At 56.0% G+C, this 22,624-nt stretch overlaps 2 protein-coding genes across 4 annotated transcripts; one reads left to right on the forward strand and one right to left on the reverse strand.

Annotated features, from left to right (window-relative positions):
- Positions 1–4,873: 4,873 nt before the first annotated feature.
- RAB9B (RAB9B, member RAS oncogene family) lies at positions 4,874–10,565 on the forward strand. 2 transcript variants are annotated; one of them, XM_036402391.1, is made up of 3 exons: positions 4,874–4,932; positions 6,461–6,513; positions 7,339–10,565. In XM_036402391.1, exon 3 carries the CDS (start codon positions 7,374–7,376, stop codon positions 7,977–7,979), a length of 606 nt encoding a protein of 201 aa, XP_036258284.1. In that variant the 5' UTR covers positions 4,874–4,932; positions 6,461–6,513; positions 7,339–7,373; the 3' UTR covers positions 7,980–10,565. The 2 variants fall into 2 exon arrangements, with proteins under 2 accessions (XP_036258284.1, XP_036258283.1); XM_036402390.1 differs by lacking the exon at positions 4,874–4,932 and having other exon boundaries at positions 6,290–6,513.
- A 4,537-nt stretch (positions 10,566–15,102) lies between these two features.
- PLP1 (proteolipid protein 1) lies at positions 15,103–22,090 on the reverse strand. Of its 2 annotated transcripts, none has more exons than XM_036402089.1 (7): positions 21,963–22,090; positions 19,557–19,743; positions 18,970–19,126; positions 17,903–18,071; positions 17,632–17,705; positions 17,455–17,520; positions 15,103–17,083 (listed from the first exon to the last, which is right to left on the reverse strand). In XM_036402089.1, exons 1-7 carry the CDS (start codon positions 21,964–21,966, stop codon positions 17,012–17,014), a joined length of 729 nt encoding a protein of 242 aa, XP_036257982.1. In that variant the 5' UTR covers positions 21,967–22,090; the 3' UTR covers positions 15,103–17,011. The 2 variants fall into 2 exon arrangements, with proteins under 2 accessions (XP_036257982.1, XP_036257981.1); XM_036402088.1 differs by having other exon boundaries at positions 18,865–19,126.
- Positions 22,091–22,624: the final 534 nt, after the last annotated feature.

Here is a 22,624-nt window from a genome sequence, read left to right on the forward strand (position 1 = left end):
GGAATATGATCCTTTGCCACTCCCCTCAGAATCACCTCCAGGCAGGGCAGAGGCACCTCCAGAGCCACAACAGGACCAGCTTCTCTCCATCCCTTTGTCCAGGCACTTTCCTTGCCAAGCAACAGCCAGGATACCCCTGTCCCCCTCCTCTGCCCCTGCTGCCCTGTGCCTTTCCTGTGGGTCCCAGAGCAGAGTCCATGGCAGCACAGGCTGAACTCCCTCCTGCCCAGCCTGGCAGACTCCTTCTGTGATTTTCCAGGAACCAGCTCCGGAGCCATGGGCAGCAGATATGCGTGTTGCAACAGATGCCTTGTGCTGTTTGCCAAAGGCCCATCCTGTCTGTGCACCTACATCAGGGTAGAACTATGTCTGGTGCTGCCTCCCATGGCGATACCTGCTCTGCCACCTTTGTCACTAACATGTCCCTAAAAACAAGCCAAGGTGTTCTTGGGAAGAGCAGGGGATGGGCGGGGAGGTGAGGGCAGTGATGTGTGCCTCAGCCAGTGCCAGGCCTGCGGTTGCACTGAAGCTGGGACAAGCCCCTGCCTGCAGTGTTGTGTCTGAGGCAGCTCTGCAGCCCAGGCATGTCCCCCTCCCTGCTGCCTCAGACCAGCTCATGAAAACAAGACAGGTCACTTTTTTAGGGCAGGTTGAGCTGTGTAGGGTAGAGGGGGATGAATGATGCATCTTCCCCAGCTTTGCTCCACCTATGGAGCTCCTTCCTGGGGAGGTAAATGGATGATGGGGTACCTGACAACTTGCTCAGAGCTGTAGGCTCAGGGCAAATGGGGGTTCCTAGGCTAGGGGTGGCAGGACTGCTCAGGGGGTTCCTGTGCTGGAAATTGTTTTGGAGCAGATGCCACGGGCTGGAGCTGCTGCTGGGTACACTCCTTGGAGAAGCAGCTGCAGAGCCGTGCACCGGGGCTGGAACAAAAGCAGAGGCCCAAGCCCCAGCTGCAGCACAGGACGTGTAATGAATTAATCAAGGCACGGGCTGGCAGCCTTGTGTGACCACAGGCTGGCAGGGGGTCGAAGCTGGATCAGGGCTCCTCACCTTGGCACCAGCTTCCCGTTGCTCACCCTAACTCCCAGAGCTGGCAGTGAGAGCCAAGCAGCCACACATGTGCTGCAGCCTCTCTGGGCAGGGATGCAGCTGACCAGAGCAGTAAAACCTCTCATGCTGAAGGAGCCCTGTGCCCTGCAGAGTCCCTGCCACAGTGCAACCCCCTGGTACTGCTCACCCAGCACGTGGCTCCTGGGCCATGTCCCCATCTCCAGACAAATCCCCTGGTGCTCAGGACCCACAGGTGAGGTCCCCTCCTGGCCATGGGGCCAGGGCAGTGCTGCTCTCAGCAGGGCTCCCACCAGCACAAGGTCATGCCCAGATAAGCCCATTCCTTAACTTGTGCTAAGTGTGCTTTAGCCATAGTAGTTACTAAGTAGGCAGCTCCAGTTGGGCCACAGTGTTTGTTGGTTGCATTTCTTATCTCTTTACTTTGCTGGGCTTTGGGAACATGTTAGTACAAACCATGGCTCTGTGCTTTGCTGTGGCACTGATGGCCTTGCTCTGCTGGGGGAGCTGCCTTGTGGAGAGGATCAGGGAATACATCTCCCTCTTCTTACCCAGGACTGATGTGGGTGGCTTTGTTGTGCAGGCTCAAGAGGTCCCTGTTCACCCTTACATGGGCTGTTTAAAACTACTAATTAACAACTGGGGGTTTGTGGCAGCAATTTACAGTCTCTGCAGGTAGCTTCTCTCAAGTGTCAGGGCAAGGTACCTATTCAGGGAAGACCTTGTGAACTACTCAGGAAAGTGGACCAGCACAGGTGAAGGCATCCAGCACCTGAGAGAATTAAGTAATGCTGGAGGTCATCTACAGTGATCTAGACAATGATGATGTCTTCAGAAATCCAGAGGGTGTTCAGTGCACACATGCTGTGTGGAGGAAGATTCAGAGTGCCTCAGTGTCATTCTGGCAGCTTGGCAGCAATGTATTATCCAGATATGAAAACATCAGCTTTAAAGAAAACACCTTATTGGCTCCAGAACTTTGATGAAATACCTGTCCCTCCTCATGCCTATAAGCCAGTGCTTGGCTGCCAGGGGCACCCCAAGAAGTCAGTCCCCTCCTGCCTTGCTCAGAGGGAGAGTGAGCCCCAGATGCATGTGCTGTACTCTCTTTCTTCTTGCCTGAGCAGGGGAGGACAAGAGGCAGTGGGATGGTGAAGCCAGCTTTAAGCAGAAAGCCCATTTATGAGATGTGAGAGGCAAGAGATCTGTTAAGAGGAGGAAATCCCAAGAAGGCTGCCAATATAATTGCTGTAGAGACACAAGAATGCAACTGCCTTTCAGGGTAACCACTGTGAGTGCTTAAGCCCTACTTCCCCGAAAGCAGCTGGACATCACCTGCTGATGGGAAGTAGAGAATAAATCCTTTGCTTTCCTTAGCTTCTGCATGCAGCTTTAGCTTTATTAACCTGCCTTTATCTTGACCCACAAGTTCTTTTCCATCTTACTTTCTCCCTGCCCTATCTGCTGAGGAAGGGAATGCTAGAGCAGCTTGGTGGGTAACTGGTGTCCACCACAGATGCCAAACTGGTTGTTATCCAGCTCAGCAAGACAACCAGACTGCACAGCCACTGGGAGCCAAATCAGACCGGGCACATCCCTGCTCAGGTAGGTGAGTGACTCCACCAGCTGCCAGCACCCACAGATTACCCTGGAGGTACCCAGGGGCCCCTTGAGCACAAGCACGGTCAGCTGGGGTCACTGGCCATGTGGCACCTTTGGCTGAGCTGCAGGGATGTGCTGCCCTCCCTAAACCCTGCAGGCAGCTTCCCCTGAGGATTAGGTGTCTGACAGGGGTGGTGCAGGAAGGCAGAGCATGGCACAGTGCTGCAGCAGAGCACCATGCCTCTGCTGCCTTGGCAGGATCTGCCGTGGTGGCTCTTTCAGAATCAGAGCTCACCCCTTACATGCTAAATCAGATCCCTGCTCAATAAATACTGGCAAATAACAGGACTGAATGGCTGCCAGGCGAAGGGAACTGGGCAGGGGCAAGAGTGCCATGCTCAGAGGCTCACTCCAGCAATGCATGGTCCTGACAGAGCAGGCATGGGGATCTGGACTGGTTTGGAGGGATCTCCCAGGGGATGGTGCAGGCTGCCTCTGTCACTGGTACCAGCAGCATCCTGCACTTCTGCCCTGGAGCTGCTGTGTACAGCGGTGCCCCAGATGCACACCCCTGGAGCTCCCACATTTTCCCCACATTTGCCCTGGTCCCCTACTGCCAACAGCCTCGACCTTGGGCCCTTGTGCTGCCCTCCCCCTCCTCACCCCCCTAGGCTTTCCTTGTTCCCCATCTCTTCTGACAGATCACTGAGGCCAGTATTAATATAATCCCTGGCTTAATTTAAATCCTCCTCCCATCTCATGCTTTCCTGCAGGGAGAACAGAATTGATGCCCTTTTGTGGCACCCACTCAGCCCTGGAGCTGATGCAGAATCCAGATGGCCAAAAGCCCTGGATGTCCATACCAGAGCTTTCTGCTCATCCCCCCTGGAGAAGGTGTTCAAGGCACGTTGCAGCCCCAGTGAGATGTGTCCCCAAGTTTCAAAGGTGTCTCTCGTTAAGCAGCAGGCACTATCAGGAAGAAGAGTTGATGATGCCAACCACACAAGTGGCTGCTGCTCCCCAGACCCCTCTGCAGCCACCTGGGGATCTGGTTTCCCTCTCCCTCTGCTCTCACTGTCTGGGCGAGGCTGGCCACAATTTTCAATGCAATGTTTGTATTAGCTGTTCTTCCCTGGAAACCTCCTTAAAGACATTCTTGCTCCTGGTCCTGTGGACAATCATGAGGGTGGGGGAGTCTTGCTCTTTCGGACAGCTGTCACTGAAGTGACAAAGTGGGGACGGGGTGACTGAGAGGAGTGACAGGGCCAGGCAGTGAGGAGGCACAGATGGGACCGTGAGGGGAGTGACAGGGAAGGGCGCTGAGGGGCTGCGGTGCGACATGTGGGACTATGAGGGGACAGGAGATGGGGGAGTGACGGGGACTGGCATTAAAGGGGCTGCGGGGGGCAGGGGACATGCGGGGACCGTGAGGAGAGTGACAGAGGGGACTGTGAGCGGAGTGCCAGGGGCGAGCAGTGCGAGGACATGGGGGTCGTGCAGGGACTGTGGAGGGGAGTGCCGGGGGGTGCTGTGGGGGGCTGCGGGGCACAGGGGGACGGGAGCTCGAGGGGTGACAGGGCAGGCAGCAAGGGGGCACAGGTGGGACTGTGAGGGGGCTGAGGAGGCACAGGGGAGACATGCGGGACCGTGATGGCAGTGACCGCGGCACCATGAGGGGGCTGAGGAGGCACAGGGGGGACATGCGGGACCGTGATGGCAGTGACCGCGGCACCATGAGGGGGCTGAGGAGGCACAGTGAGGACATGCGGGACCGTGATGGCAGTGACCGCGGCACCATGAGGGGGCTGAGGAGGCACAGGGGAGACATGCGGGACCGTGATGGCAGTGACCGCGGCACCGTGAGGGGGCTGAGGAGGCACAGTGAGGACATGCGGGACCGTGATGGCAGTGACCGCGGCACCGTGAGGGGGCTGAGGAGGCACAGTGAGGACATGCGGGACCGTGATGGCAGTGACCGCGGCACCGTGAGGGGGCTGAGGAGGCACAGTGAGGACATGCGGGACCGTGATGGCAGTGACCGCGGCACCGTGAGGGGGCTGAGGAGGCACAGGGGGGACATGCGGGACCGTGATGGCAGTGACCGCGGCACCGTGAGGGGCTGCGGGGCGGGTCCTGCCTGCCGAGGGCGGGCCCTGCCGGCCGGCGGGAGGCGCGTGCGCGGCGCAGGCGCGGGGCTGAGCGGCACCTGCGCCCCGCGGGCCGGGCGGCAGCGGCAGCCGGAGGGCGGTGAGGGTGAGGTAAGGGCGGGCCCGGCGCCGCCGCCCCGGCCTGGGCACCTGCGGAGGGAGAGGGCTGGAGAGCCGCCCCTTTACCCCGGCCCGTGCCGAGGGGGCCCCTCGCGGGTGCCGCTCCTCGGCTGCGGGCTCCTCCCTGGCCGCTCCCGTGGGGCGGGATGGGACCCGCCGTAGGGGCTCGCCTCCGCCGAGCCGGGGCCTGGGGAGCAGGGGGGAGTCGGACCCGGCGTGCCCACCCCGCTGTTGGTGCCTGCACACAGGTGCTGGCGCCCTGCGAGAGCGGGTCGGCCCTGCTGCAGCGGGGTTCAGCATCCGGAATAGCTCGCAAAGGGACCAGCGATGTCAAGGCTGTGTCACGGTGCCGGCAGTGTGCTGACCTGAGCCCTGCTGCTGAGTCCTGCAGGCTCTGGAGCAGCCCGACATAACCTATTAGTCATTTTTAAAAAGAGTCACTTGCTAACAGAGCATTTCTAAACAGCAATTCTGCTCGGGGCTCATGGCCTGTGCCAAGAGGGGCTTTGGTGACAGTGACTGTCTTAAACGTCCCTCAGGAAGGTTTGGAAAGGAGCAAGGGTATTGAACAGTTCACCTGCTCACGGGGCAGGATTTCCCCTCTGCCATGGGCCATGGGGACCTGTGCTGCAGTTCCTGTTTGTCTCTTCTGACATTTGCATTTTGGTCTTTGCTTTAGAAATACTGGGTCACACACTGCTCCTCAAATAGCCCATCAGGTTTGCTCAGCTGGGCTTGGTTTGAGGTGTTTCTGTGCAGGGAAGTGAAATTTGTGAGCCTTCTGTGCAGAAAGTGAAGAAACTCACTTAAAGCAGAAGTTTCTGCTTTTGGCTTTGTGGTAAGCACTGTTTGAAAGGGCTGCAAAAAGAGCAGAATCAATGTTGAGCAGGGCCCCCCGAGGTTAAGGCAGAAAGCAGGGTTTGGCCTGGAAGGAGCAGGAGTGCTGATCTGAGCAGTGCCACACACTCCTGCTTCAGTGGGTTGGAGATGTCATCGCTAAGCAGCACTACTCGTCCACACCCTTCCCAGGAATGTTGGTAGCAGGTGTAAGCAAGCCTCTTGTCTTTTCATCCCAGGCTGTTCCCAGCTGGCTCACTTTCCTGGTTAGTGGATTCAGTTGCGTGTTCAATCCTCAAATCAGATTCCAGGGTGTGTGAGTAGGCAGGACAAGCAGATCACAGTTATTATAATCCCCTGGATTGAGGGGAGACACAGGTTGCACAGCCTGTGCTCTCATGTCAGAACTACTTCAGTTTGTTCTTTTCTTACCTGGGCTTTAGCATCATGTACCTTGTACTGGCTCTGTGCTGCCTGGCCAGAAATGGGCTGTGTTCCATTTCACTCAGGGCAAGGGAAACTGCTCAGTGCTTTTGTTCTTGCTGTTTTACTCCAGCCATCAGTACTGCACATGCAGGTTCCTAGAGCTCTGCTGTTGTCCTTCCATCCTCACTCAGCATCACAAACTGAAAGACAACAAGGGCAGCTCTGGTAACCTTGATGACTGATGTTTGTTTTTTAGTGACTGATACACTGGAGGAAGGTGTTCCCTGGACAGTCCTGGAGACGGAGCAGGTACAGTACAACACCCAACAAACCTCTTATTCTATGTCAGGCCTTTACCCTAACCTGCACAGTGTCCATGGGAGGGGGAGGATGCACTGGCACTTGGCCTTGAGGGTGCTGACTAAGGAACCTGTGGTGTCTGGGTTGTTGCAATGTGAACCTGCAGCTGAGCCCGAGCAAACTGGGCTGTGACAGGCACTGCCAGGCACGAGCAGCTGGTCCCTGTGCCTGGGAAACCCCTTCCGAGGCACCGAGATCACGCACAGCTGCGCTGGCAAGGTGAGTCAGCATCCTCAGGCTGATTAAGAACTGGCTTGACAAATGACTTGTATTGATATTAGACCTGCACATCTATCACATCCTTCCAGTAGAGCAAGTCAGAGAGGAGAAATTGTTTAGCTGGTGATGGTACAGTGCAAAGGAAGGCCTGGTGATTTTGCTGTTTCTGTGATAGCCTCACAGGATGCAGGCCTGGAGAGATGTTTTAAGTAGTGATGATGTGTTTGGAAAAACTGGACAAGCTTTCTGATACAGAGTTTTCACCAAAAGTGCTGTAATTGATACTAAAGTCTCAACAGTTGTTTTTACCTTGCACTTAAAGGGGTCATGTGCTGCATCCATTTTGGATCTGATGGAGGACTTGAGTGCCTGAAAGTTTGTCCAGTTCCTAGCTCTAAGCTCTCTAATAGGAGAGATTAGGATGATAAGATCTCTCTAAAAACAGACATCACCTCCTATATACAAAACTTCAGAAATAGGGATGGAAATACCATATTCTGTTCTGCAGAACCCACAAGTCCAATGGCTGTTTTGTTCTATTTCTGAACCCTGCAGATTGCCTCGGTACCCTGCCCCTCCGCACTGCTGCAATGAGTGGGAAGTCCTTGCTCCTAAAGGTCATTCTCCTTGGAGATGGTGGAGTTGGGAAGAGCTCCCTCATGAACCGCTACGTCACCAACAAGTTTGACTCGCAGGCGTTCCACACCATTGGGGTGGAGTTCTTGAACCGGGACCTGGAGGTGGACGGGCGATTTGTGACCCTCCAGATCTGGGACACTGCGGGACAGGAGAGGTTCAAGAGCCTGCGGACGCCCTTTTACCGGGGAGCAGACTGCTGCCTGCTCACCTTCAGCGTGGATGACCGGCAGAGCTTTGAGAACCTCAGTAACTGGCAGAAGGAGTTTATCTATTATGCTGATGTGAAGGACCCTGAACACTTCCCATTTGTAGTCCTGGGCAACAAGATAGACAAACTGGAGAGACAGGTGAGCACAGAGGAGGCCCGGGCCTGGTGCATTGAAAACGGTAACTATCCCTACCTGGAGACTAGTGCCAAGGATGACACCAATGTGACAGTGGCCTTTGAGGAAGCTGTGCGACAGGTGCTGGCAGTGGAGGAGCAGCTGGAGCACTGCATGCTTGGCCACACCATTGACCTCAACTCCAGCTCCAAATCGGGCTCGTCCTGTTGCTGAGAGTGGCTGCTGCTTTGGGGGCAGCTGGATCAAACACACCTGGGCAGCCCTGGGCCACTCTGAGGAGAGTGGCCACAAGGACAAGAGGTGGTTTGCTCACTGGGGAGCTGCAGCCTCACCATCTGAATCCTGCCTGGGGTTTTCAGGCACAGAGCATGTATCTGCAGGAGGGAGCTGTTAACAGAGCATGTGAGCATAGTCTTGCTTCCATCTCTGCCTGTTTTAGCAGGTTTAAAGGGCTGAGTTAAAGTCCTTTAAATTCCCTAAAGACAATAGGGATTTGTTCTCTACTAAGAACTGCCTGCAGAGCAAAGCTGAGAGCATCCTAGACACTGAAGTATTTTAGTCTTGAAATAAAAAAAAATATTAGACCCACTCATGACCATACTGCCAAAGGAAATCCCACTCAACATACTGAACAAAACCTGTCCTAAAGACTCTGGCCCATGTGACTATGAGAAAGCCAAATACTGGAGTGGCTGGGATGTGTGTCTGTTGTTTGGGATAAGTGCATTGTGTCCTGAGGCTGAATTGTGATGAGAATTGTTAGAGTTCTGACCTAAAGCAACATGTGAAGGAGAGATGGGCCTGTGTTTGAATGTGACAGTATTGTTTCTTCATAGCTGCCTATTTCTGGTCTGTTTCTCCTCACCTCTAACTTTGTCTTGTGTGAGTGTTATTTTTTGGAGAGACTGTCTGCTTGTTGTTTAATACATGTTTCCTTGTCTCTTGTGGAAGCTCAGCCTTGGAGCCCTGGGTGAAAAACACCGATGTAGATGCTCACTGGGTCATGTCAAAGGGTTACTCAGGAGATCTGGAGTGTGACACTTCAGCTGGTTTCTGTCACAAGTAATCACTGTGTTCAGGTGATGTGCTCTAGCAGACCAGATGGCAGGTGGGTGGGCTGTCTCCTAGGTGTGCAGGTGGCTGGGGCCTCATGCATGGTCAGCTGTTAAACCCACTCTCTGCCTGGCACCAGTGACCACAGTGCCTCATTAGCTGGCACAGCCACGCCTTCAGTTGTTCTAGCATGGATGTTCCCTGTGAATGCTGCAGTGTGGAACCATTCACCTGGTGTGTCAGGCACAGTTAGCCCATGCCATCCTGGCCCCTGATCCCTCATAGGAAACCCAGGATGGTTTATCTGTAATTCCTGTGACTGGTCAAGTGTCTGCTAACTGACTGCTGTGTTCAGTCCAGTGGGGGGAAAGCTGCACTGCTTTCTCTGTTCAAGGTGGCTGAAAAACAGGCATGGGGGGCCCAAGGAGCCTTCTAGAAGGAATGCCAGGCTTTGCTCCCATCTCCTGCCCTCTGCTAGGTGTTAGTCCCAGGCTGGCTGTGTAGCAGAGATGAGCTTGCTGGCTGCTGTCTTTGCCATTCAAACCTCGTGCCCTGCAACCTCCTGTACAAGCATTTGGCCAAAGCTGTGGCTGCCCACAGGCACGTAGGAGCCTGCCCTGAGCACGTATCCACTGGCTGCTGGGTGATTCCCACTGTGATCAGCTGCTGGATGGTAAATTTTACAGCTCAAATCAAGCAACCCTAACCCTTAAGCTGTGCTTTAGAGCAGGGCAGTCCCTGTCCTGTGCTGGCAGCTTGTCCCCATCAAGGCACAGTCTCTGAGCATGCAGAGCATGAGCATTTCCCCCCATTTCTTCTGTGGTAACCCAGGGAAATACTGCCCTTGTCTGCAGGGCAACTGTGTGTGGAAGGGACTGGAGTATTAATGCTTTAGGGGGATCTAATTTCTAAACAGGCCTGAACAGTTGTATTCATGGGAAGTGAATGCTATTCAGGCAGCTCCCTGAAGGAGAAGGTTCTGCCTCTGTAGGTGAAAGAGATTTTTACAGGATATTATTGTTACTGTTTATTTAACTGTGTCTGACCTCCTGAGGCCTCTGGATTGTTCTTCATTAGCACTGCTTGATATTTCCTTCATGGTCCCAGGCTCTGTGACCTGTGGTTCCAGTTTCCACCCCTGAACAGGCTCAATCCCTGGAGCTGGCACAGGGGCTCAGAGTGAGAACAGACTCAGGCCCCTGTGTGCTGGCCCCCAGTAGAGGGGCTGCTGAGGGACCTCCCTGCAGGTGAAACTGCCACTTTGCCATGGATTTTCTGGGATCTGTGTGAGGACTGGCACCTCCTACAGAAGGGGGCAGAGATTCAGCATGCCACACTGCAGGAAGCACATGTGCAGCTGTTTGCAGCACCCTGTGTGTGTCAATGCCGGCAGCTAAAGCTCAAGAGCCTCGTTGTGCACGTGTTACACAGCACCTTTTATTTCTGACATTGGATCACTGACTTTTTATATTAAACCCTCCCCCCCCCATTATATTAGGCTTACATGGGTTTTTTTATAAAAGGTAGAGTATAATATATTTCAGTTGTTTATAATTTATTTTAAATGAAACGCACAATTCCCAAAGGAGCCAGGATTTTGAACTCTGTTGCAGTTCAGTGCCAACAGCCATCCCTTCCCATGTCCCCTTGTGCTGCTGCGGTTGTTGCTATTGCTACAGAACTGGAATTGTAAAACCAAGATTCTACCTTTATTTAAGCAAATAAAACATGGATGTATTCAAGTGAGTTTGGGAAGTGGCTGCTTTCTTGGTTTACCCACGTTCAAGTCAGTTTTTGTTCTGAGGGCTGGTTAGTTACAGCATCTGGCAGAAAGAAGTCACTTAAGGGATCAAGGGGATATTCCTTCATATACCGACCTGCACCAGGAGCTGAAGGATCAGAACTCAACTGCTGAATCCAGTGACCAGTTTTGTCTTTTCAATAGAATCAGAAAAGAGTTTCAGAACATAAATATTCCACATGGCTTCCTTCTGTCACTACATCTTAAATTCTCAGCCTGGGCTCTCAGCAGCAAGTCCGGTATTTTCCTGTGAATTCTTCCTGTGATCTTGGAACTGACTCCTCGGGCTCCAGGGGGTTTTAACCAGGCATGATTTCCATAGGATGCTGAGAAGGAAATCAGCATATGGGGACTGTTCTCTTTCTCTGTCCTGCCAGGATAGCTGCTTATTTTGGGAAGCTTTCTCTGTGTTTGCAGAGCTTGTGCCTGCTGTTTCTTTTGGCAGAATGTTTTTGTTTATTTTCCTCCCAGGTCTGCTTGTGCTATCCATGATTCCAGGAGGCAGCACAGGGTTCAAAGTCCTTGAAAACTGTGCATTTTACATGTGGGCTGGAGTATCTGGGGTCCTCCAACGTCTTACTCCAGCCATTTCAAAAGGCAGCTGAAAATAAATACAGTCAACACTGGTGGGGATGGCTCCGGCCTGGGGGTGTTGTGGGGTTTGGGTGAGGCTGCCTCACTCACAGCAGGAAGGGTCTGTCTGAGAGCACCAGAAGCTGCTGACTCCCCTGGTGTGAGGTGTTTATAAGGACGTGCAGGCAGAGGCAGGAGCCATAGAGAGGCCATTCCCTCATTCCCCAGTTTCCCTCTGTAAGCTGTGGCAGAGGGCTCAGTGGGTTTTGTCATGGCATGGGGAGAGGATGGATCCCTGCAGGACAAAGAAGTGTTTCCAAAGGAAAGCAGTGAGCTGCTTCTGTGTGGGACAGATGCTGTAGCATATCCCAGTGTGTTTGGAGAGGAGGAGGGGTGAGGAATGTCCTGATCCCATTCATCTTTCTCTCCCATGGCCCTCTTGAGGATTCTGCTGCTCTGAGCCAGGTAGTGCCCCTGAAAGGCCATGGAAGTGCTTGGTGGTGGGCTAAGGAAACTGGGTTCTCCTCAAGAGCCACTCTCTGAGGAGCACCGGTGTCACAATAGGACACAAAATGAACAACAGGCACAAGCTGAGATGTCCAAGGTAAAAAGAGAGCAGTTTATTTCTGAACTCAAATATTTACAGACTTTCAAAAGTGACCATGGTTTGGAGGATGAAATTGCCACCTCTCCAGCGACACTGGTCAAACCAACCGTCTATCAATTCTCTCCTCCTTCAGAAAGGAATGCAAAGCAATAATTATTTACATGAAAAGTGTGTGAGAAACTCCATTACAAAAATGTAAACATCGGAAGGCTTAGAAGAACTTAGAAGAACGGGGTGACACACCAGTGGCTTCAGATGCCCTGGGGCTGCTCTCTGGTGACAGGGTTGTTCCCTGAGTGCAGCTCCTCCTTAGCTCTGGGGCTGCTCCTCAAGGCAATAAACTGTGAGGAGATTCATGGGATCTCTGGATACAGCATATTCTTGTGTGAAGTTGAGCTGGATGAATAAAGAGTTAAAAATGCCCCTTTAGGAGGCTCTGAACCCTACTCCAAGCTCCAGTTCCAAACAGGGGCTTGAGGGCAGCTCTGACACTGTGGCGCTGGTGTGTTCTCCTCTGGACTGAGGAGCACTCGGCACTGCCCAGGTGGGAGGTGACAGCAGCTCCATCAGTGGTTATCTGAAGGCCACAGGTGAGTCAGAGTCCCTTGACAGGGAGGTTGGGCTAATCTGTGAAATGGTGGATTGCTGCTGAGGTGATTGCTCATGTAAAAGCAATCAGAGATGGACAGAGATAGCCCCTGGCCCCAGTGCTTGCATGGCTGGCGCAGCAGCTCTTTCCTCATGACTGCCTGGGGTCCTTTGGGGGCTGATGCACACGGCCACGAGCAGGTACAGGACTCCTGGAACAGGTTGCTTGGAGAAGCTGTGGCTGCCCCATCTCTGGAAGTGTTGAAGTCCAGGCAGAACAGAGCTCTGAACAACCTGCTCTAGTGGAAGATGTCCCTGCCTGTGGCAAAGGCTGGATGATTGTTAAGGTCCCTTTGAACCCAGGCCATTCTGTGATTCTGTGACTTTCCACTTACTATTCCCTCTTCATCTTTAGACGGAAGCTCCTGGCAGAGCTGGACAATGCAGAGATGGAGAGAAAGCAGCTTGATCAGGTGCAGGTGAGGACTTTAGCCAGGGCAGGTGGGTGTCAGTACCTGCCACGGCCCTGGCAGGCAGAGCTGCTTGCCAGGCATGGTTTATCCAAAACACAGCTGAAACCAGCACATCATCCTACACAGCCTTTCCAGGGCTGAGTCCGAATCCGTGCTGAGAGAGTGAGCCTTTGGTGGTGTTTATGGTGTGTCCGGGGGGCTCAGGGGAGGGGTCCCCTGGAAGCACCATCAGCCGGGCCGGGCAGCGCAGGGACGGGGACCGGGGCTGCGGGGGAACCGGGGCTGGCCGCCGCTTGCCTCGCTGCCCGAGGAGCCGCTGCTGCACCCGACGGCCGCGGGGAGGAGCCGCAGGACCGGGGATGCGGAGGAAGGCATCAGCCCGGCGGCCCTTGGCCCCTGGGGGCTGCCCGAGCGCAGAGCTGGGGGCCCACGGTCATCACCAGCAGCCCCTGGGTGCCGCCATCCCCTCCCCTCTCTTTTCCCCTCCCCAGGGCACACAGGGCCGTCTCCCGGGGCGGCAGGGCACAGGATGGAGGGATGGGAGTTGCCTCGCCTTCTTGCCAGCAAGCCAGCCCATGGGACTTGCTCCTGGGTTCCTTGCTCTGATCCCTTGCTCTGGTCCCTTTCTCTTTAGTGGGAACAAAGTACTGCCGCATTTTAGCCGCAGGTGATTGCACTGGGTCCCCTTGGAGCTTGGAGCTTTCCTGACGGGCCAAGATGTGGTTTGGTTTGTTTGGGTTTGGCTTTTTTACAGAGATGTGGTTTGGTATGAGGAAGAGCTTATTCCCTGTCTTTTCTCAGCCAGTGTCTGGAGGGCGCTGGGTGCCCAGGAAAGAAGCTCTGAGGGCAGGTCCCATGTCCCCAGGTGGGATGGCAGTGGGGCATGGCTGAGGGCACACCTGATGAGGCTCCATGTGTCCTTTGGCCCCGGGCCCTGCCCAGCTCCCTGGCCTTGCTGGCTGCTCTCACACGCCGCCACCTCGCACTTGCTGTCCCCAGCCCGCACCCCGGCCGGGGGGCACCAGTCTCTGCCAGGGGACAGAGATGATGTTTTGTTCCCCAGCTCGCTGCTGCCCTGGGGCTGATTGTGCACACACAGGACCCTTTCAGCACGGGGAGAGGAGGGTGATGGCATCTGGGAACGCAGGGAACAAAGGGCCCCGTTGATGCTGGCTGCAGCCCCATGGGTTTCTGTCAGCCAGGGCAAGGCCAAGCTGTGCCACTGAGCTGGGGCAGCAGCAGTGCATGAGCTAAACCTCCCCTGGCCAGGCTGCATTGGGCAACTTTGCTGCCTGTTCAGAGGGGGCTGAAGCCAGGGAAAAGCAGGGGGAGTGGGATTTGGGCTAGGCTCCTATTTAGGAGGAGTAGTGAAGGTCCCACCCTGCCACTCCTGAGCATGTAGCTGTGCCTGAAATCTGCATTTTTGGACAGATACATAGGGCTGGGAGCATCCCTCTGTGGCCTCACTCCCTGGAGGCCCCTAAGCGCAGCTTTTGGGGAGATTTCCAAGAGAAACATCATTTGAATCAGTAATTTTTGAGCAGCTGCTGCAGAAAGATGCACCTAAGGGTTTCTGGGGCAGAAAGGCAGCAGCCAATGCCCTCCCACACACCAGCACCATGGACACGGTTAACAATCCTGCAGCAAGTGGCACCACAGAGCCACAGACAGGACATGCAGGGCTCTGTGACAGTCCAGTGTGTCCCTGTGCCTGAACAAGGCCATCCTGTTCCACACAGGGCTCTCTGCAAGCGAGACAATCGCCCACCCTGCATGGCTCTGGCCATGTTCATCCCACACATGCTGCCTTAGTGCCAGCCAGCTTGGCTGGAGATGTCCTGTTAGTTTTGTTGTGGTTTTGTTGTGCTACATGAGGAGACACAGCAGAGGCTGTCAGCACGTGGGCAGAGTGTTAAAGGGCAGCAGCAGCAACAAACACAAGCAAGCAGCTGCTACAAGACCCCAGCTTTCCTCAGGGTGGCTGGAGGAGAAATAAGAGGTTTTAAGGGCCCCCCCACAAGCTGGGAACAATGATTTTGAAGTCAGAGTTATGAACCTCGTGGCTGGAGTGGGCAGAGCCCTGCAGGGGCTGCTGGCCCACACATGGATCAGCAAGTACTGCTCCTCTGAGACCTTCTCTTCTGCAGCCTCCCTTTCCCTGGAGAGCCTCCACTTTCTTTTTTTTCTTGTGGGGGCAGAAGGTGGGAAAGCCAGCACAACAAATGGACAGGCAGACGTACATCTTGTTCAGAATGTTCTTAATTTTAATGTATTTTCTTTAATTTTTATAAAATACATCCTGTAAGATAAGTCTTTAAAAACTTGCTCCTTTTTATTGCTGGTTAACAAGTTGAAATTCTAGATCAGAAATGAAGGAAACACTTTCAGTTGATTAACTCTTTTTGCACGTGTATGTGTGTGTGTATGTGTGTGTGCGTGTGTGGGGTCTGGGGACAAGGGTGGGAAGGAGGACCTGGTTATTTTTTGTTAAATGGATATGAAAAAAAACCCCAGCAACCCCTCAAGAGAGATAGCACTTGTGTGAATTTCCAGATCTTGACTGGTTTCTCCCCACCCTGCCACCCCTGCTGGATCTCCCCCCTCCCCATCCCATGTGCGTTGGTAGCCTGGCCAACCTATTTCAGCATTCCCGGCAGCAAGGATCCTTCAAATGCACTGCTCAGCAGATCTGCCTCCTTATCCTTGCCCCTGCTGAAACCAGCACTTAAAAATATATATAACAACAATACAGACATGGAAAAAAAAATAAATCCATGCAAGATGGAGCTTCAGTCTGCCACTGAAATTAGTTTCTCCAATAAATAAACACAAAGATTAGCACTAAGGAGAGAGGCAGGGAGAGCAAAACAAATCACCAGTTGTCAGGGAAGACTGGAAACAGCACTTCTGCAGGTCTGGCTGGATCCATGCATCCCAGCCAGAGGAGAACAGTCATGGAGGAGAGGTCTCCACCCAACCCCTTGCTCCCCTACCCCTCTCCATGGGAAAAGACTGGCACCAGTAAGGATCTGGATTGCAGAGACGGGCTGTGTTTGCACCCTGTGACCCCCCAAACCTGCCACCTTTCCTTCCCTCCTCAATTCCTTCATGGGTTTCACCTGGAAGCGAGATGCTGCCGGTCCCTCCCACCCTGGCAGGCACAAGGCAGCTGTCCTGACTTGCAGGAAAAAAAGTGAGGGGACGAGGGGGACAGAAGGAGGGCTGGTTACACTTGACAGGGGGGAGAAGCGAGCCGAGCTCTGTGGCCCAGTGGAGGTTAGAGAAGCAGACATCACCCCAGAGAAGAGCACCATTGTGAAGGGCACTGGCAGGGCAGGCAAGGCACGCGGTCCCGAGGGTTATCCCCTGCCTACGGAGGGATGGCTCTGGCTTTACGCTCCCAGGGCTTGCTGCAGAGGTGTCCCCTCCTCAGTCAAACCTATTTGCTGCCTCTCTGCTGCCTGGAGGGTAAAGCCAAGAGTCCCCCTTGTCTACAGAGACACCAAACTCCTTTAGGCTTTAATAGGAGCAGCTGGGTTAGGGCTTTATCGGCATTGGGATCAGCACTCTCTTCTCCACACTGGGAAGATCCTTGCCCTGAACTCCCTTTGCCGTGGCTGCAGCAGGCGATTTAGGTTAAATTCATCTTTCTCTGCTAAGGGAAAAAAAAATCCTTCTCTTATTCTCCATCCATGGGTGGTGACAGCAGACAGCTCCAGGAGAGTCTTTAGCAATGGTACCAGGACTGGGCCAACTTCCTTTTCTCTCTAGGTAGCCTCTTGCTACTCACGGAGCAACCTACATGGATTTCTTCCTCCCAGGAGCTTGAAGGCCTTTGCTCATCCCTAGGCAACACTGGGACATTGGAGAAAGTCCCTCCTCTTCTCTGGCTGGTTTTGATGGGCTTGGCTCTAGAGCGAACCGGTTACGGATGAGCAACGAGAGAAAAGTGCATGAAGAGGCGTCCATCGGTGGGAAGCTCTCCTTCCTGGTCACGCTCAGCACAATGGATGCGAGGGAGGAAGAGGAGGGGAGTCATCAGCGAAGGCAGAGTTAACGCAGGAGACCTGGTGTCAGGTGGCTGCAGTGTTAAAGCCTCGGGGTTAGACAAAAGGAGGGCATTTGGTCTGGCCGGGCTCCGCCTCGTGGGCTAGAACTTGGTGCCTCGGCCCATCAGCCTGAGGACTGCGAAGTTGTAGGTGGCTGCGATGATGAAGGTGACCTGTGGGTGGGAGGAGAGTGAGCGAGGGGGCAGCCCCAGCCCCACAGCCCCAGAGAGCAGAGCCCTGCAGAGCCCTGCAGAGCCCTGCAGCCCCGAGTGCTGTGTCACTGGTGTGCACAAGAGGAGAGCCAGGGAAAGGCAGGGCACTCCATGCACTGGGACCTCTCCCTGTCAGTCTGCTAAAGCCTCTCCAGATCCCCTCCTGCAGCCACCTCTACCTTATGGCCTGGACTCACCATCTGCACTTACGTGCCAGAAAACGACACGAGCACAGGCTCTGTCCCATCCGTGCCCACCACCTTCGCTGTCCTTTTCCCCCACATCTTTGCCAGGCGGAGAAGCACGGCTGGGCAGGGGGAGCACTGACTCACCAGTGAGACCAGCGTGGCAGCTGCCCCCACGAAGGCTGCGATGAAGAGGTGGAAAGTCATCTGGAACTGCAAGGCAACAGGAGGGTGAGCTCACAGGGTCCCACGTGCTGCCTGGGGAGGCCAGAGCCAAGGTGTCCCCTCGAGGGGAGCACACGTGAGGTGGCAGGAGTTACTCACCTCGCTGGTCTTGCAGATGGAGAGCAGGTTGGAGCCACACACCTTGCCAGGGAAAGCATTCCAGGGCAGGACACCTGTGGAGATGTGGAAGCCAGGTGAGTGGGGTGTGGCTGGCAGCTAACTCCCTTGCTCAGCTTCCTGCAGCCACCTGTCACACACCCCCCCAGCATTTCAGGGCTCTTCAGCACCTGCCCTGCTTTATCCCACCCAACGTGCCTGGGCCCTGCCCTCCATCCCCTCTCCTCCCCTGGCTGGTGAACCCAGCACTCACCGTACATCCTGGCATCTGCACACAGGGTGCCAATGCTGGCCGAGGTCTTGGTGGGGTTGCCAATGGACTGGCAGGTGGTCCAAGTGTTAAAATAGATGTAGACAGGCACGGCAGAGCAGGCGAACACCAGGAGCCAGATGATGGTCAGGACGTAGGTAATGCCCACAAACTGCAGGGGGCAGGACAAAGCCGGGCACAGCCGTGGTTACCAATGGCCCAGGCCACGGACAGGGGAGCGCGAGGTTCCCCAGGCAGGGCAGGGCGTGGGGCAGGTGGGGACTGTGATGCTCTGCACCCAGCTCTGCAGAGCCAGCGTGGCCCCAGGCAGGCAGCACAGCACAGCAGCCCAGGCTGGGGCTCCTGCAGCTCACAGGAGCAGGGCCAGTCCCAGATTCGTGCCCGGCTGGGTGTGCATGGGGGGACTGGCAGCAGCAGGAATGCTGTCACATTTTGGGGAGGGGGTAACCGTGGCCACGGCCAAGCAGGGTTTGATCTCTGAGGGAGGGCAGCTGCAAAAGCTGCCTTGGTGTGTCAGCATGGCTCTCCTGCCCTCCCTCCATGGTGCCACCCCAACCACCCCCCGAGGGAACCACAGCCGTGCCCCTCTGCTCCCCCAGGCCACAGGACTCCCTTGCCAGCACTCTGTCCTGGTTCCCAAGCACAGTGGAGTGGACGACCCCGGGGGTACCGGGTGCCAAAGAGCTTTGAGCTGCCAGCACTGCAGGGATGCTCAGATTCTCCCCGCCTATGTTTAAACATGAAGCATTTTTATTAAATGTAGCCATTTGTGCTGCTTTTTGTCCCCAGGAAACACGGCAAGCCTGGGTGAGGACAGCAGGGCTGTGCTTCCCTTTGGGATATCCCAAAACCCGGAGGGGCTCAGTCTCCTGCCCTTTGGCCGCATGGAGCGTGGTGAACCCGCTGGGGCGCGCGAAGGGGTGCCAAACCCCGGTTAAGATCACCTTGTCAGGATGTCCTAGCCACTTTCCCAAACAATGACACACCCGCTGCCACGAGTGAGCTCGCTGGGGGCCTCGCGCTCCCCTCCCTTTCGGGCCCCCAGTTACCGTAGCGCTGAGGCCCTTGCCGCAGATGGTGGTCCTGTAGTCCCCAAAGATTTGCCGGACGGCGCCGGTGGTGTAGAAGCCTTCGGCCAGCAGCAGGGCTCCATAGAGGAAGAAGAAGGCAGCTGTGCCGTAGATGAAGTACTGAAAGCCGTGGATGCTGTGGGAGAGAGGAGCGGGCAGGGGGGCTCAGGTGCCAGGGAGGTACCAGAGCTCAGCCCTGGCTGCTGCTGCTTCCCCTCCCCACGCTGCCCCAAGGGGACCACAACAGAGGGTGAAGCCACAGGAAGAGCAAGCTGGGGCAAAGCTGTGGGCAGCAAGGCTGCCACAGACACCCCCACATCCTCCATACCTACCCCGTGCAGAGGTCCAGCTCTACCCAGGACACCTTGCAAGGGTCAGATGAAAACTGGTGTGAAATAAAACAAGTGGCCACTTGGACCCTGCCATGGAGCCATGGGCAAAGGCAGCTTGGGGTCTCCCCTGGTGTCTGGGTGAGAGCCTGGCCCCAACCAGCCCAGTCAGACACCCCAGCCTGGCACAGAGCAGGACAAAGCTGTGAGGTGGGTGCTCTGCAGCGGGGTACTTACACATCGAGGAGGAATTCATAGTCCTGGTAGTTTTTGGAGAAGTAGGTCTCGATGAGCTGCTCGGTGCCTGTGAGGGCTTCGTGCCCACAGCCACAAAACAGTGCTACCCCAAAGAAGCACAGGCCAGTGGCAACCAGGGAAGCAAAGGGTGCCCCAATGAGACATCTGGCACAGCACTCAAGTAAACCTATGAAGAAAAGGGGAGAGGTGGGACGGGACTGCTGGGACAAGGATTGCTTGGAGCCTGCAGCTCAGGAGCACAGGCACAGTGGGAGAAAGGTGCCTGCCAGGAGGAGAAAAACAGGTGGAAGGAAAACCCCAGAAACGACCCATTGCAGTGCTGCAGAGCCAAACCCAGCAGCTCCCCTGAGAGCTCTGCGAGCAGCTCAGGAGCCCACCCAAGGGTGCCCAGGGATGGTGGCAGCGTGGGGCACGGGGGCTGTGAGGAGCCAGCCATGCTGACCCGTGACAAACAGATGGAAATAGAGCGTGACGTAGCGTAATGCCAGTGGGACCTGGCAAGCAAGCTGCTAATGGGCTCCCCACTGCCACCACAGCAGCCACCACAGCTGCCTGCAGCTCTGTTTTGCCATTAAAAATAGAGGGGAACCCAGCACCTCCACAGAATCAAACCCCAGGGAAGATCCAGCGAGGTGGCCCTGCTTGGGGCAGCACAGCAGGAGCCAGCACACACCCTGAGCACTCTGGACATCCAGGTGGCACCGTGGGCACTGGTCCCTTGCCTGGCACCCCGTAGGCAGCTCAGGCTTCAGCAGCCCCTTTATGCAGGCAGACGTGCTTGTAGGAAGGAGCCGTGCCAGTTCCACAAATGACAACACTTGTGTAATAGGTTTAGTCCTCCAGGAGCTGCAGGGAAAGCAAGGACACACAGCAGTGTGCTGCTTGGAGTGCCTAAATGCTGTGTTTTTCCAGCAGTGAGGCCATGGGCACCTGCTCCTTCTGCACGTCGGGGCTCTAACGTGCAGGAGTGTTGGCTCAGTTTCCCTGTGGGCTGGGTTTGGAGGTGCCCAGCCAGTTTCTAACATGAGCTCAGTTTCCCTGTGGGCTGGGTTTGGAGGTGCCCAGCCAGCTGCTGTCCTGCCTGCTTTGGGAGCAGACAGCCAGGTGGGTTTGCACCCACCAGCATCTGGCTCCAGCTAAGCTGGATCAAGCTGTTGCCCTGGCTGTGTGACACCTGGGGAAGCTGCTCCCCTTTCCCAGGACGTGGGCTGTGGCACCCCACTGCCCAGGGCACAGTGGCTCCCATCTGGGCATAGAATTCCTGCCTTGAATGCCAAAAAGGCACCCACACCAAACCCACGCTCCCTCCACAAACCCCACAGTGCTTATCTCCTCCCCAAGAGGACAAGAGAGCCGTGGGGTCCTGGCCAGCCCTCCCCTCCCCACTGGGAGCAAGGTTGTGCAGTGGCACCGAGGACAATGGGGGATTGTCCTGGCACTGCCACCCCAGTGGCTGCCCCACGCCAAGAGCAAACAGGGAACAAAGGCAGCGCTATAGGGGAGTGCTGGGACCCCTCCCTCTTGTTTGCCTTGGACACAGCACATCCGGGGGGGGCCTCCTTCATCCTGGGAGTGCTGCTCCCAACCTCACTGGCACCCACAGGGTCTGGCCCCTCGCTGGGCCAAACTCGCCATTCCTGGTTTGATTTTTGGCCACCTGGGAGATGGCACAGAGGTGCCAGCTCTGGGGCAGTGAGCAGCTCCATTCCTAGGGGTCTAAGAGCCCTGGGATGGTACAGGCCCCTGCCACAGCCCCTCTGCTTTGGGAAGTTGCAAGGGGAAGCCTGGAGAGGGGAAAGGAGGGGAGAAAGAGCCCTTGTGCCACACAATCCTGAGCCTTGTGCCCAGGCTCCGCTGCTGCCAGCGCCAAACAACGTGCTGCAGACAGGAGGAGGGACAGGGGGCCAGCAGAACAAGGCACCCCTGGGAACAGAGCAGCCCTAAAACCCCAGGGGTACCCCGGTGAGTATTAGCTCTGCTGTATCAGTGGGGAAACTGAGGCACCAGGTGTGGCTCTGTTTTCCCAAGTGGCACGAGCTGTGATGGGCTCAGTGCCCTGCCTGCACCTCTCAGCTCCTGCCAGCCCCAGGATGGAGCTCTCACATGGTGAGGGCTGGGGTGGGACAGGCTGCAGGGATGGCATCTGCCCCCACAGACAGCACAGGAGCACACGGGGACAGAAAACTGCCTTGGGAAAGAAAACATCATCCCTGCCGTGCCAAGGCATCCTCCCTCGGCAGCTGCCACGGCTGGCACGGGCACACCGGGGTCACCAGGACCTCACTGGTGCCAGAGGAAACTTTCAGTGGGCTCTGCTCTGGGCTAAGGTCCCCAGAGGCACAGCAGCAGCTCCCCAGGTGTCCCCCACCGTCCCCTCATGCTCACCCATGGTGCTGCTCTTGGTCCGCTCCCCGAGCGCCGCTCTGCCTCTGCTGCTTCGGTGCTGCCCGGCGCTCCCACGCCCTGGACTCCCCCTCTGGGTGCCTGTCCCGCTCTCCAGCAAAGAAAAGGGCTCTGTGAGTGACAGCCACCCCCCTTAAAGGCACGGGCCCGCCCTGCCCGCCCCCCAGCACCCCTTGGCTGCCAGCCCCCGGTGATGCCAAGGGCCCCGCGCAGCCTCCGGGGGGAAAGGGCTTTGCAAAGTGAGACAGCGCTCTGGGGTAGGGGACGGGCTGCTCCCCCCTCATTGGTGGCTCTGGGGACATCCCCCAGCCCCCCCAGGCTGTGTTTGTGCAAGCTGCCCACTGAGGCAGTGTGGGAGTGTGGCCCTGTGGGTCAGCACTGGTGTCCCCCTGTCACCTCCCTGAATCCCAACATCTGGCAGCAGGAAAGAGGGGTTCCCATCCCAGGAACCTGCTTTCAGCTTTGGGGGCTCCAAACTGGAAGTTTTGCCCCTTTTGATGGGAATCTTACAGCTGCTTTGTCCAGCCCCGTGACCCCCATGGGGCAGTGGCATTCTGGTGGGGACACCCGTGGCTCCCCAGGGCTGTGGCAGGGGCAGCCTGGTCCCTTGGGTGCCTCACATCCCGTGGGTGCCCCTGGTCCCC

The sequence above is a fragment of the Molothrus ater genome, chromosome 14, assembly GCF_012460135.2.
Source record: "Molothrus ater isolate BHLD 08-10-18 breed brown headed cowbird chromosome 14, BPBGC_Mater_1.1, whole genome shotgun sequence".
Taxonomy (NCBI): domain Eukaryota; kingdom Metazoa; phylum Chordata; class Aves; order Passeriformes; family Icteridae; genus Molothrus; species Molothrus ater.

Bases quoted from the DNA above. Each gene is read 5' to 3' on its own strand.
- RAB9B (XM_036402391.1), top strand. From the start codon at position 7,374: ATGAGTGGGAAGTCCTTGCTCCTAAAGGTCATTCTCCTTGGAGATGGT.
- PLP1 (XM_036402088.1), bottom strand. The intron at 18,072-18,864 runs GTGATCTTAACC...TGCCCCCTGCAG, and splicing joins GGCTAGGACATCCTGACAAG to TTTGTGGGCATTACCTACGT. The intron at 17,706-17,902 runs GTGAGTGCTGGG...ACATCTCCACAG, and splicing joins TGCAGATGCCAGGATGTACG to GTGTCCTGCCCTGGAATGCT.